General features: G+C 50.8%; 1 protein-coding gene across 4 annotated transcripts in view; it reads left to right on the plus strand.

The window, feature by feature from the left end:
* Nucleotides 1-13,558, plus strand: part of METTL22 (methyltransferase 22, Kin17 lysine) — a 42,570-nt gene that overhangs the window by 14,925 nt on the left and 14,087 nt on the right. For 2 of the 4 annotated variants that reach the window (XM_073015165.1, XM_007985148.3), the window contains 6 exons: nucleotides 2,561-2,632; nucleotides 4,570-4,623; nucleotides 5,556-5,636; nucleotides 5,892-5,994; nucleotides 7,960-8,128; nucleotides 9,516-9,626. In XM_073015165.1, the coding sequence (XP_072871266.1) occupies nucleotides 2,561-2,632; nucleotides 4,570-4,623; nucleotides 5,556-5,636; nucleotides 5,892-5,994; nucleotides 7,960-8,128; nucleotides 9,516-9,551 (515 nt within the window). In that variant the 3' untranslated portion in view covers nucleotides 9,552-9,626. Of the gene's footprint in view, nucleotides 1-2,560; nucleotides 2,633-4,569; nucleotides 4,624-5,555; nucleotides 5,637-5,891; nucleotides 5,995-7,959; nucleotides 8,129-9,515; nucleotides 9,627-13,558 lie in introns of those variants that run through there. The other 2 variants (XM_037989866.2, XM_007985137.3) reach the window with 1 other exon arrangement.

Raw genomic sequence — 13,558 nt, forward strand, 5'->3', positions numbered from 1 at the left:
TTTATAACCCTTCTCCTGCTGCTGAGCATTTTGGCCATTCCTATGGGGATTTTTGTTTTGTTTTGTTTTTTTGTATTTGTCAAAGATGTGATGAACATCTTTGTATATTGTCTAATGATCTGTCACCTAGGTTCCTAGGAGTGGGCGGTGTTAGTTACATTGCAATGAACATCTTTGTATATTGTTGTCTAATAACCTGTCACTGCGTTCCTAGAAGTGGGTGAGACTATTCTTAAACTTTTGATGAACATTGCCAACTAATTTCTTTTTTAGTATTTAATTTTGAAATAATTTCAGATTCATAAAGGAGTTGCTAAAATAACCCAGCAAGTGCCATGTGCCCTTCCTCCGGCTCCCCAATGGTGATGTAACATGCAACCGTAGTACAGTGATCAAAACCGGCCAGTGAAGTTAACCAGACTCCTGACGTGCCGGAGTGCTTTCTTTAGAGCTAATATACCGGTTTACAAGAGAGTAGTGATCTCATCAAGTGAGCATTGTTGTTATATTTTAAATCTTTAATATCTGCTGGACAGAAAGAGTTATCACTGATGTGATTTACACCTCATTGCTTCCTAGTGAACATTTCCTGGCACACGCTGTTGTGAGATAGGCACACGTTGTTTCTGAGATAGGAAGGAAGAAGCTAGAGATCACCAGTCCCTGAGGCACAGTTTTCAAATATGCTGAGTTAACCACTGGTCAGGAGTCCACAGTGCAGCCACGCTATTGGCTGCTTCTTGACATTGTCATGTAAATTATCAGTGAGTGCTTCTCAAGAGTCAAGGCGTTCAAGAGCTTTGCTTTGTGCCTGGTGCCTAATAGCAGGATATAAAGAAGTCTTATCCCTGAGAGAGATTTACCGACATGGGGAAGAAAGCTTGCATTTAGATGCCACATTCCAGTTGGAAAAGTCCTTTCAGATTCATCAGTGCCTGGCTGTAACTTCACAGTGATGCTGGGCAGAGCCCAGGGTTCCTATCTTTGTTGTCCAAATGGGCAGATTGAGGCTGGCCCAAGGTCACCCACAGCTGCTGACGAGACCCGAGGCCCATGGACCTGCTGGCTCACAGGGCAACGCCCTTGTCACATGGTGGGGTTTCAGATTGTGTTGCATGGAGCAGAGCTCCTAGGAGCTGGCCGAGGGATGCTGGGGAGAACGCACTCAGGGCACCAGGGCTCCTTCCCCACTCACACAGAGCTGCTTCTCTCTTACCTGTTTTATGGGTTAAAAGCTTTTGACAGAAACTATCGTAAAAGTTTAAAAACTGCTGAGCCTGGCCAGGCATGGTGGCTAATGCATGTAATCCCAGCACTTTGAGAGACCGAGGCAGGTGGATCACCTGAGGTCAGGAGTTTGAGACCAGCTGGCCAACATAGTGAAACCCCCGTCTGTACTAAAAATACCAAAAAAAAAAAAAAAAAAAAATTAGCCAGGCATGGTGGCATGAGCCTATAATCCCAGCTACTTGGGAGGCTGAGGCAGGAGAATTGCTTAAACCCAGGAGGTGGAGGTTGCAGTGAGCCAAGGTTGCACCACAGTACTTCAGCTTGGGCAACAAGTGCGAAACTCTGTTTAAAAAAAACACACACACACACACACACACACACACAAAAGGCTAAGCCCATCATGTGCTGTCAGGCACATGTCAGTATTCTCTTGGCCCAGGAGACAGGGTAGGTCCCTCCCTTCTGCGAGCAGGGAGCTCCTCCCGTACGTGGCTCTGTGTGACCCCCGGGGTGCAGACACCAGTCCCAGTGAGTTTGCAGTTGATGGGGGAGTCCACGCCCACAGGGGACCAAGCAAATGTCATTAACAAGACATCCTGTACTTTCTACACGCACTTTCTTCTAATCAGAAATTTATTTTTGGTAAAGCACTACTTCCCCCAGTGAGGATTCACTGTACCACAAGTCAGTTCTTGAAATGATGAGAAATCCCACTTGTCAGAGTAGCAGGAGTCTGGGAGGGAGACCTGGGTAGGAGCAAAGTGAATCACGCCCGAGAGAGTGGGCTCAGCCTGTTTAAATCTGTTCTGTGTTCTGACGAATCATCAGAAAACACCCTTCTGACCGGAAAACTGGTCCAGTCAGTTTTCCTAGGGTGTCAAAGAACAAGCCTAAATTTGGACTTAGAAATATCTGGATTCAGATCCCAACTCTTGCTCTCACTAGCTACGTGACGTTGTTCAAGTCACTTAATCCGTGAAATGGGATTCATGATCCCGGCTCCTAGATGGTTATAAACATGAAAAGGATGAACTAAGGAAGTGCGTGCGTGGTCCGTATGCTCGGATGATGTTGGGAGCTCATACTCCTTCCCTCTGGAATGCACACTGTCTCTCCCCATCAGGATGAGAATCTCTTATTTAGGGAACAAGACAATGAAAAGAGCCTTAAGGTGAGCGTATTTAATTTTGGCAGTAAGACACACAGGAGAAACGTTTCTCTAGTTTCTGCAGTTGTGCTGCTCATAACAAACAGCTCTCTCTAGGCAAAAACGTGGAGATAAAAGCGTCGTAACGGCCGGCGCTTTATGGCTTGCCCTCTGTCATTCCAGATGTCGGTGCAGATCTCTTGACCATGTGCCAGCGAAACATTGCCCTCAACAGCCACCTGGCTGCCACTGGAGGTGAGGCCCAGAGGGTCTTCTGCCAGGGAGGGAGGGTTCTCTGTTTAGCAGGTAGGACAGACACCCAAGACCATGACATTGGGAGGCAGGGCTCCACCTGTGTCCCTTGCAACAGGTGAGTAAAGGGAGCAGGCGTCTTATGGGCATCACAGAGCTTCAGAGCATTGAGGAAGCTCTTTGGGTCACCTCCTCATTCCCAGATCCACCGCCTCATCCTACTCCAGCTCTTTCTCTCCCAGCCTCTGGCAGCGGCGCCCAAGGTGGTCTCCCCAGCTCCTTAGTTGACCAGTCCAGGCTGTACTCATGAAACATCCAGAGTGCCCTTTCTCAGATGCAAGCCTGTCCCCTTCACCTGCTGCTGAAAACCTTCCAGGGGCATCATCACCTGAGGGGTGAAGTCTCAGCTCCTTGAATGGCCAGGCCTCCCTGGCCCAGCCCCGGTCGCTCTCCCTGCCTCCTCCTGACAGTCTCCTTTTCAGCCCTGCATCCAGCACGCCAGGACTCACTCACTCACAGGCCAGTCCCTCTGCCTGGATGGGCCCCACCCCCAACTGCCTGGTCGTCTGCTCCCTGCACAGCCTGCAGGGATGAGTGTATGTGATGGGTGACACAATTATGTCCTAACGGGGCTGTCTGTGGGTGCAGCCTTTCCTCCTCCGGTGCAGCCCCCCAGGCTTCAGGCCCTTCAGTGGTTTCTTGTTGCTTGTCTCATCTTCTGGGGGATCTGGCCCCTGCCTGTCTGCAGCCCCCACCCCGCCAGCCCAGCCATCCTCATTTTCAAATCACTTTCCCTCGAGTCCTTTGCGCTTGCTCTTCCCTCCGCCTGAGTGCTCTGTCCTCCCTCCTCCCAGCAAGTCCTCATCACGCTCAGGGCTCCAGACCTCCAGATTTGAGTCCAGAGCCCCCAGCAGACTCCAGGAACACCTTGCACGATTGCATTTTACCATCTGCTCGTGTGACTAGTTATTGGTGTTTTCCATTCCCCCCCGGACTACAAGCTCTGTGGGTGCAGGTACCCTGTCTGCATTTGCTCTCCACTGTTTGTTGAGTGCTCAGGGTATAGTAGGCAGTCAGCAGAGCTGGGAGGAAGGAGGGAGCTTGCTGGTGGAAGCCCTTGCCTGATAACCGCCATCTGACATGAGTTCCTCTCTCTCCCCCTGTGCATTTGCCTCGTCCTTCTGACGCCACTCAGCTACACAGTCTTGCCGTTGTCGGTTAACCTGCCAGTCTCCTCTGGGGGGCTGGTCTGCAAGGATGGGGAGCATGACTCTTAAATCTTTATTTTCCCTATGTCTGGCACCGTCCCTGACACGTAGCACTCAAAAAATGCTGGAAGAATGGACGGATGAATGGAGGGAAGGGACAGAGGGTGGATGATGGATGAGAAGGAGGGAAGGAGGATAACAAGGATAGGTGGGTGGATGGGTGGGAGGGTACAAGGATGGATAGATGGGTAGATGAGAGGATGGATGGATGGGAGAGAGGGAGGGAGGGAAGTAAAATGGGTGGGTGGGTGGATGGATGGATAGATGGAAGGGCTGGAAGATGGGCAGTGGTTGGGTGGGTGGGTGGAGGGATGGATGGGTGGATGGATGGATGTATGTATGGATGGATAGAAGGAAGGATGAGAAGATGGGTGGGAGAGGGAGGGAAGGAAGATGGGTGGGTGGGTGGTTGGATGGATGGATAGAAGGAAGGGCTGGAAGATGGGCGGGTGGGTGGATGGATGGATGGATGGATGGATGGATGGATGGATGGATGGATGGCTGACTGGCTGGCTGGCTGGCTGGCTGGCTGTAAAGATGGAAGGGCAGGAAGATGGATGGATGAGAGGAAGGGTGGGTGGGTGGATAGATGGATCTTGGTATATAGTGTAAAAGTTTGTCTTTTTTTCCTGATTAGAGTTTAGAAGGTTCTCTTTTTGTTTGTTTTTACAGGTGGTGTAGTTAAGGTCAAAGAACTGGACTGGCTGAAGGACGACCTCTGCACAGGTGTGTGTTTCTCTCGGACGTCCCCCAGAATGATTCAGTGATTTCTTTGTAATACCTCAGTGCCAGGGTACAGTAGCCTTGATGGAGCTGTAGCCCCAGCTGCTGCCACTGTCCCACCCACGCATGGCAGGTTCTCTGCATTGGCCGATGAGCATCAGCGGTCATTCTCCAAGCGCCTGCTGCCTGCTGGGCACATGTTCATTTTGTTCTTCAGGTGTTGTGGTTTCCCTGTGTGGTAGCATGATAATCCCTGAATTGTGAGTGCAGACTGCCTACGGGCATAGCTGGTACACAGCAGGGTAGGGGCATGGACCCAATCTGCCAGACTCTTGGGCACAGACCATTTCCCAACAAACAGTGGTGCCCGGAAGTCCCCCGGGTAGGACAGTTTTCCATATTTCTTACACAGACTACTTCAGACCTGGGTGCTTGCTCCTTCTTTATATAAAGATGTCTTTTTTTTCCCGTCAGATGGCAGATGGGGAAAGTCATTCCTTGAGTACCGGTCACCTGCCTAGCACTTTGCACACTGTAGGCCTTTCGACCCTCCCCGTAGTCCTGTGAGGAAGTAGTACTGTACCCTTTCTGTGAGTGCGAAACTGAAGCCGTTTTCCTGGGCCACCCAGCAGGCAGATGGGGCAGATCACGTCCTGTATTGGGCCACAGGCCAAGGCGGCGGGTGAGGCTGAAATCCGCCTGCTACTCGCTGGCTAGAGCAGACACTCAGCAGAAAAGGCACCTCTTCCACCGTGACTGCACACGGGCAGCAGTGGGCCTGAAGCAGGGAGTCTAGTCTGCCTGGTGGTGCCCACTGCACCCAGCTACCTCCAGCCCTGTTTCTTCTCCTGAAGTGCCTTTCAGTCAGTCCCAGTGAGAGTTGGTGGCCAGGAGAGAAGGCAGTGGGCACAAAGCATGCTTTTGTTCTTTCTTAGATCCCGAGGTCCCCTTCAGTTGGTCACAAGAGGAAATTTCTGACTTGTACGATCACACCACCATCCTGTTTGCAGCAGAAGGTAAGAAAATTTCTCCTTCACCACACACGTCCTTTGTCGCAGCATGAAGTCAAGTGCAGTCTCTTCTCACCTGCCCCCGGAGTTCAGTTTTACAGGTGACTTTCCAGGATGTGCCACCACGTCTGCAGTTTTCATTCTGGGAGCTGCTGCTTTTCTGTGGTGATAAGCATTCTCTCTGTGCGGATCGCTCTGAAAAGTCGATTTCTCTCATATTTGCATGTTTTCCCCTAATGCCAGCCTTTTTGCTTCCCACAGTGTTTTACGACGACGACTTGACGGATGCCGTGTTTAAAACCCTCTCCCGACTCGCCCACAGATTGAAAAATGCCTGCACGGCCATTCTGTCAGTGGAGAAGAGGTGAGCTTTGCACCACGGGGACCATGCTGGCGTCCCAAGTGTGGGCAGAACTCTCACCTCCTAATTGTGTCCTTGTCAGTGTCATCATGACTGTTACTCTGTGCCACTTATTGAGCACCTGCTGTGTGCCAGGCCTCTGCTCCTCTTGTGTACGTTACTGCACTGAGTCCGCATGCGAGCTCCATGTGCAGGCGCTGCTGTCCCACCTTACCGATGAAGAGGGGAAGGCTGGGAAACACCAGGGGCCTTGCCCAGGGCACAGCTAGCTAGTGATAGACAAGGACTTGAATGTCCACTGTACTGGAGCCTCAACGCTTGTCCAGCACACACTGTCAAGAGCTTCTCTTCCTGAATGTTCTCTCTGTGGTGCGGTCTGTCTCTTCAGTTCCCCCAGGTCTCTTTCTCTTGCTGCTCCTCACCCAACAGCCTCTCCCAGACATTTCCACTTGAATATCCTAAAATGTTAGGTTCCACGTATTGAGTGCCCACCTTGTGATAGCTACACACATTCTCCTGCAATACTTAACAATATGCCACAGTTTTCTGAAGATCGTTTGGAATCCACAGCAAAAGCTATAAAACTGAACAGACTTCCTCACCCCGCAATTCAGCATCTGGGAATTCACGCTCATGGTTGTGTACAAAGCTCTATGTACCTGCACACTGACTGCAGTGTTGCTGATACCAGTAATCCTGAGGCTTGCTTTGAGGCACACACTGAGCAATAGCAGTGTACAGACCTCATTTGGATTCTGATTTCATCAACTGTAAAGGAAAAACATCAGGACAGTTGAGAAAAGTTGAATACTGAATATTTGACGTTAAAGGGTGATTGTTAAACTTTAGTTGAAAAGGTCTCCATCTTTTTGAGACACACACTGACATTTTCAACTTCACCAAGGAGGTTGGGGGCCCCAGGAAGAGCGAAGGTGGCAGAGTGGCTGAAAGTGGACAGTGGCTGAAGCTGGTAATGAGTTCATTAGACTGTTTTGTTTTGTTTTTTGAGGCGGAGTCTCTCCCTGTCGCCCAGGCTGGAGTGCGGTGGTGCAGTCTCGGCTCAGCACAAGCTCTGCCTCCCAGGTTCAAGCAATTCTCCTGTCTCAGCCTCTCAAGTAGCTAGGATTGCAGGTGCCCACCACCACACCTGGCTAATTTTTGTATTTTTAGTAGAAACAGGGTTTCACCGTGTTGGCCAGGCTGGTCTCAAACCCCTGACCTCGTGATCTGCCCACCTCGGCCTTCCAAAGTGCTGGAATTACAGGCAGGAGCCACCACGCCCAGCATAGACTGTTCTTACTCCTTTTGCATGTCTGGAATTTTTCTTAATAAAAAATTTTGGAAAGAAAAGGGAAAAAGGCAAAGAGCTTGAATTTCAAGTGAAACTATCTTGTAGACTGAGTTTTTGAAAGGCAAGTGGCAGGGCTGGGAGACCTGTTTCTGAAGGCACTCACTCTCTGAAATCTCTCAGAGCCCCGCTTCCCAGCAGTTTTCTCTCTGTCCTCTGCGCTCTCAGAGTCCTCTGCACCAGCCCCTGCCACTGCCTCTTGTTCATTCATTTCGCAGATAGTTACGCGCAGCTCCAGCCACCAGAGTCTGTGCTGGGTGTGGGCAGGACCTGCAGGGCCGTCCTCAAGTGTTGATCTGCATCTGCCTCTTACACCAGCTCTAGCTTCTCAGAGGCAAGGACTGTCTTGATCTTTCCAGCGGTGTCATTGTGGGCACGTGACTTCAGCTTTCTGAGTCTCAGTTTCCACACCTGTAAAGTGCTAGCCATTTCCACCCCCCAGGCTATTGTGCAGATGTAGGAAGGAATTGCGCTCAGACACTCAGCATGAGACAGGTGCTCCGTAAAAGCCCATCCAGGGGATATGAGATCAGTGAGGGGCAGGAAAGCAAGATGGGCGGAAACAGCAAAACCCTTCCCAGTGATGATGGCCATGTGTGTGTCGGCTGGCTGGTTTGCAGGCTCAACTTCACACTGAGACACTTGGACGTCACATGTGAAGCCTACGATCACTTCCGCTCCTGCCTGCGTGCGCTGGAGCAGCTCGTAGATGGCAAGCTGCGCTTCGTGGTGGAGCCCGTGGAGGCCTCCTTCCCACAGCTCCTGGTTTACGAGCGCATCCAGCAGCTGGTAGGTCCAGGCCCCGAAGCGGGCCGTTGGTTGCTTTATTGTGAAGTGGGTGACTCTGGGGCAAAGAAGTGATGAAGCAAGCCCTCCAGGCACAGGCTCCACCCTAGGTCCTGCAGGGGGTGAAGCCTGCGTGCCGGGCACCATCTGTAGTGGAACCTGTTGGGGGAACTACATCATGGGGGAACCTGTTGGGGGAGCGGCCACCATGTCTGGAGAGGGGCCTTCGGGCAAACCTTATCTTTTACTTTAGAGCACATTTTTCCCCCGTGGACAGTTCAGACTCCAGAGAAGGCAAGACTGAGGCAGAGGTTGTTTGGGGAACAGGAAGTCAGTGGAGGGAAGTTTGTGGGTAGCAGACCTCGGTGCAGGGGCCCCGCTGTGGTGGCCGCTGGTCACTTCTTCACTGTGGAAGTGCACCAGCTTCTCAGACTGAACAGGCTTTTCTGTTAACTGGAGTCCAAAGATTGAGAATTAACTTCTTTTGTTCTGTTTGCCTTTTGGCTGTGGCCTCCCTTTCTCTGTGTCTTCGGAGACCCGGGCCTAGTTCTAAGGAATAAGGGAGGAAGAGGGAGTCATGAGGAGCTGCTGCCCTCGCGCTTTGTCTCGTGTCCTGAGCAAGGGCAGCATGGAATTCGTGTGGTTTTGTGTGCGAGGAGGATCTTGTATTTATTGCTCTGCCACTTCTGGGCAGCATTAAGAGTAGCGTCACATGACCAAGAACACGCGCTTCTTACAAATCAGCAGACCCAGTACATGATGCCTAAGACATCCCAAAAAGGCCAGGTGTGGTGGCTCCCACCTGTAATTCCAGCACTCTGAGAGGCCAAGGTCGGAGGGTTGCTTAAGGCTAGGAGTTCGAGATCAGCCTGAGCAACATAGACCAGATCTCTACAAAAATTAAAAAAAAAAAAATTAGCCACGCATGGTGGTGCACACCTGTGGTCCCAGCTACTCTGGAGCCTGAGGTGGGAGGATTGCTTGAGCCCAGAAGTTCAAGGCTGCAACGAGCTGTGATGGTGCCACTGCACTCCAGCCTGGGCAACAGCGTGAGATCCTGTCTCTAAAATAAAACTGTATATAAAGCTCTTCCCAAAAATGGAGTGATTGTGGCGACTCACTGCTATTCTGGTCTCTTTTGATTGTGTGACATCCTCTGATACCCCTTCCGTTAATGCTGGGACTTCATCCATCCAGCCTCTGCCACAGTAAAACAGAACAAGCCAGAGCAACAAAGAAAGGAGGAAGCCGCCCGCCCGCTCCTGCCCCAGCCCGCCTGCTCCATGGCTGGCGTGTTGTTTAACTGCTCTCCTTGGCGAATCGCTTTCCTTCATGAAATTGTGATGCTCTTGTATGTGCACTTCAGAAACCTTTTCTCTGTTTGCTGCAGGAGCTCTGGAAGATCATCGCAGAACCAGTAACATGACCCATCGCCTCCACGAGGCGCGGCGTCTCGACTGTTCTTAGAGTATATTTCTAATAAAATCAGAAGCTCACCAAAGCAACATGCTCGAGATTTTGTCATTTTAAAAGTAGGGTTGCATGTACCTTAGACGACCCAAGATGGTTTTCTGGGGTCTGTCCCTGCCTCCCAGTTGCAGCCAGAGAAGGTTGTTGGTGTGGGCTGGGGGCCGCTTTAGTGACCTGTTTCTCATGGCTGTGATGTGTGCTCCAGGGTCAAGGCAAGTCATGTTCCTTCTCAGCTCAGTTCCACCCAGGTCAGTCATTTCAGCTGTGCGCTTCACTTGGGGTTGCAGCCCTGGCTGTGAGGTGGATTCTTGTACTGCCCTGTGTCAGCTGTTCACAGATGGGTTGACTACCATTGCCACTATTGCCATCGTATCTCCGCTCGGCACAAAACTCTCATTTCCTCGCAGGGTTGGGTATGCTCCACCCCGTCCCTCTGGTGAGGGCCCCCTGAGAAAGAACGGGCAGGAGCTGGCGCCAGGAATGGCCTGGCAGCGGCCTTTGTATTTAATTTTAACTCTTTCTCACCCAAATCAGGTACGTTTGGAAGAAACCTAAGAGCCACTCTTTGGGGTCACATGCAGCCGACCGGGGTTTGTGCAGTGATCTTCCTCGGAGGTGTTCCCTTCAGCCTGGGCTCATTTTCCCTCCGCCCCTTAGTCTCCATCTTATCACGTGTGCTCGTGTCTGTCTGGTTTTTTTTATCTTCTCCATCTGTGCCTCTCTCCTCCCATCTCTACCCCTTCCTGTCATCCTCTATGTCCCACTGTCTCTCCTTCTCTCTAGTTTCGGTCCTATCTTCCTGCTACTCTTGGCCCTCCCTGCAGCCCCTTCCCCTGTCTTGCTACTGCTGCACACTTTGCACCAGGGCCTGGCATGGCCCCTTTCTGCCTCCCTCGAAGCTCAGGTTTCCTGGCTTCTCCATGCACTGTCCCTGCCCACACTCGCTTCTCCCCAAGCACCCAGGTTCCATCCCCAGGCCCATCATACCCCTGGCACTGGCTAATCCCTGATGCCAGGGGCCAGGCACTTGTAAGTCTAACTTCATTTCATCTTCCCAACAAATTTAGGAGGTCCACAGCCTTGTGATACCCACATTACAGCGGAGAAGACTGAGGTCCAAAAAGGAAAAAGTCTCCATGAGGTCAGGGACCTTGTTTGTCTTAAATATCACTACATCCCTGGTGTATGGTCTGGCAAGCAGATGCTCAACATGTATTGTTGAATGATGTGCTAATATAAGTTACTAATTAGGGCAGTGTTTCTTATTTGTGAGTGATTTTTCCTCCAGGAACATTGGGCAGTGTGGGGAGACATTTTTGGCGGTCACAGGTAGAGGAGACGTGCCACCAGTATCCAGTGGGTGAGGCCAGGGATGCTGCTGAACATCCTATAATGTGCTAATGCACAGAACAGCCCCCACGACACAAAAGGATCAGCCCAAAATGTGAGTCGCACCGAGGCAGAGAAATCCTGACTTGGAAGAAGAAAGCCAAGTACTTTAGGGAAGAACAAATGGGTCTCGGCTGAATCTGTAGTGCAGAGCATGCAGGAGAGTGACCTCGCCCTGCCCCTCTGGGAGCAAGAAGAAAACCTACGCATATATGTTATTACACATCTTCAAAGAACCTAAAATGCAGAAGTGATCCCTATTTTACATATGAGAAATCCAAAATTCAGAGAGGTTAAGCAACTTGCCCAACATCACACAGCCACCAAGGGCAGAGTCAGGGTTAGAGCTCGTGTCCACCCATGTCCATCTGACTCCCGAGCCTTTGCTCTTCCCATGTTCCCGCTGTGTAGTCCCTAGACCAGTAGCAGCATCTGTGGCATCACCTGGATGCTGGTTAGAAATACAACATCAGGCTGAGCGTATTGGCTCGCTCCTGCAATCCCAGTAATTTGGGAGGCCAAGCCAAGAGGATCAGTTGAGGCCAGGAGTTCGACCAGACTGGATAACACAGCAAGACCCCATCTCTACTAAAAATTAAACAGCCAATTAGCCTGGCGTGGTGGTGTGTACCTGCGATTTCAGCTACTTGGGAGGCCAAGGCAGGAGAATCATTTGAACCCAGGAGGCGAAGATTGCAGTAAGCCAAGATCATGCTACTGCCCTCCAGCCTGGATAACAGAGCAAGCCTCTGTCTCAAAAAAAAAAAAAAAAAAAAAAAAAACCAGGCAAGAGACCAGGCGTGGTGGCTCACACCTGTCATCCCAGCACTTTGGGAGGCCAAGGCAGGTGGATCACCTGAAGTCAGGAGTTCAAGACCAGCCTGGCCAACATGGCGAAACCCTGCCTCTACTAAAAATACAAAATTAGCCGGGTGTGGCAGCTCATGCCTGTAATCCCAGCTACTTGGGAGGCTAAGGCAGGAGAATCACTTGAACCCAGGAGGCAGAGGTTGCAGGAGCCGAGATCATGCCATTGCACTCCAGCCTGGGCAATAAGAGCAAAACTTTGTCTCAAAAAAAAAAAAAGCCGGGCGTAGTGGCTCACACCTGTAGTCCCAGCTGCTTGGGAGGCAAGGGGAAAGGATTGCTTGAGCCTAAGAACTTCAGGCTGCAGTGAGCCATGACTGCACCATTGCACTCTGGCCTGGGCAACAGAGAGAGATCCTATCTCCAAAAAAGAAAAAAAGTATCAGGCCTCAGCTCAGGACCTGAATCTGAATCTGCATCTCGACAAGACACCAGGTGATTTGTGTGCACAGTAGTTGAAGCTCTGGGGCCTACCGCATAGCCCTCAACCTATTGCTGTTTTCTAAAATGCCTGCACAAACTGCTTTCCTGACAGACTTGCCATCGTGGAGCAGAGTTGCAGATCACGACGGGGAATATTAATAATGAGTCTTCAAATCAGAACCCCACTATACGGAGCCACCAGCTGGCAACACGTCAGCACTAACGGTGACAATTTCCTAGCACTCCTGGGGACAAGCCCATAAATGTAATTGGCACCAAGCAATAGAGTTGTCACGGCTTTCACCTGCCGCATTAGGGCAAACTACTTTTATGTCTAAACCACTCGGCCTGAAAGCTTCCTCTAAGTAGAGCCTGGAATTAATCTTGATCCACTGTAATTCAGAGTATCATCAGATTTTCATTTCCCAGAGTGCAAGCGCGCCTGCATTGCCATGTTTTATGGCCTTGTTTGCGCCTCTACAAGTGTTTGTTTGGCAGCGATATTTCAGAGTCACCAAACCATGGGAATGTTCTGCTAGGTATTTAGCCCAGGCCAGTGGACTCAATTTTTTTTTTTTTTTTTTTTTGACACATTCTAACATTTTCAGAAATATATATGGCCCAAGGAGGGGACTTGGCTGTTCAGCTGCAGCCTGCTTGGGAAAGAACTGTTAAAACCAACAAGGCCAGCACAGTGGCTCACACCTGTAATCCCAGCCTTTGGGAGGCTGAGGTGGGCCGATCACTTGAGGTCAGGAGTTTGAGACCAGCCTGGCCAACATGGTGAAACCCTGTCTCTACTAAAAATGCAACAATTAGCTGGGCACAGTGGTGCGCCCCTGTAGTGTCCCAGCTACTTGGGAGGCTGAGACAGGAGAATCGCTTGAACCTGGGAGGCGGAGGTTGCAGTGAGCCAAGATCGCACCACTGCACTCCAGCCTGGGCAACAGACTGAGGAAAAAAAAAAAAAAACTTGGTACGATAATTATCCATCCTTCACTAGATCATGAGTTCCGGGATGACAGGGCTGGCATATTCATTGCCCAGCCTGACCCTCTCAGCCATTCTGCGAATAACTACCAAGCACTTTCCATATGCTGGATATTTATAAGGTATTGGGGAGGCAGCAGGGAGCCAGGCATTCCACCTGTCTGCCCTCAAGGAGCCTACATTCTAGAGGAGGCAACCTGCAATAAACAAACGCAAAATATAATGTCAGGTAGTGTAAAGAACCACAGTCCAAAAGCTAGAAGTGAGGCAAAAAGGTGACTGTGTGCTAGAGCC

This window comes from Chlorocebus sabaeus, chromosome 5, assembly GCF_047675955.1.
Source record: "Chlorocebus sabaeus isolate Y175 chromosome 5, mChlSab1.0.hap1, whole genome shotgun sequence".
NCBI lineage: Eukaryota > Metazoa > Chordata > Mammalia > Primates > Cercopithecidae > Chlorocebus > Chlorocebus sabaeus.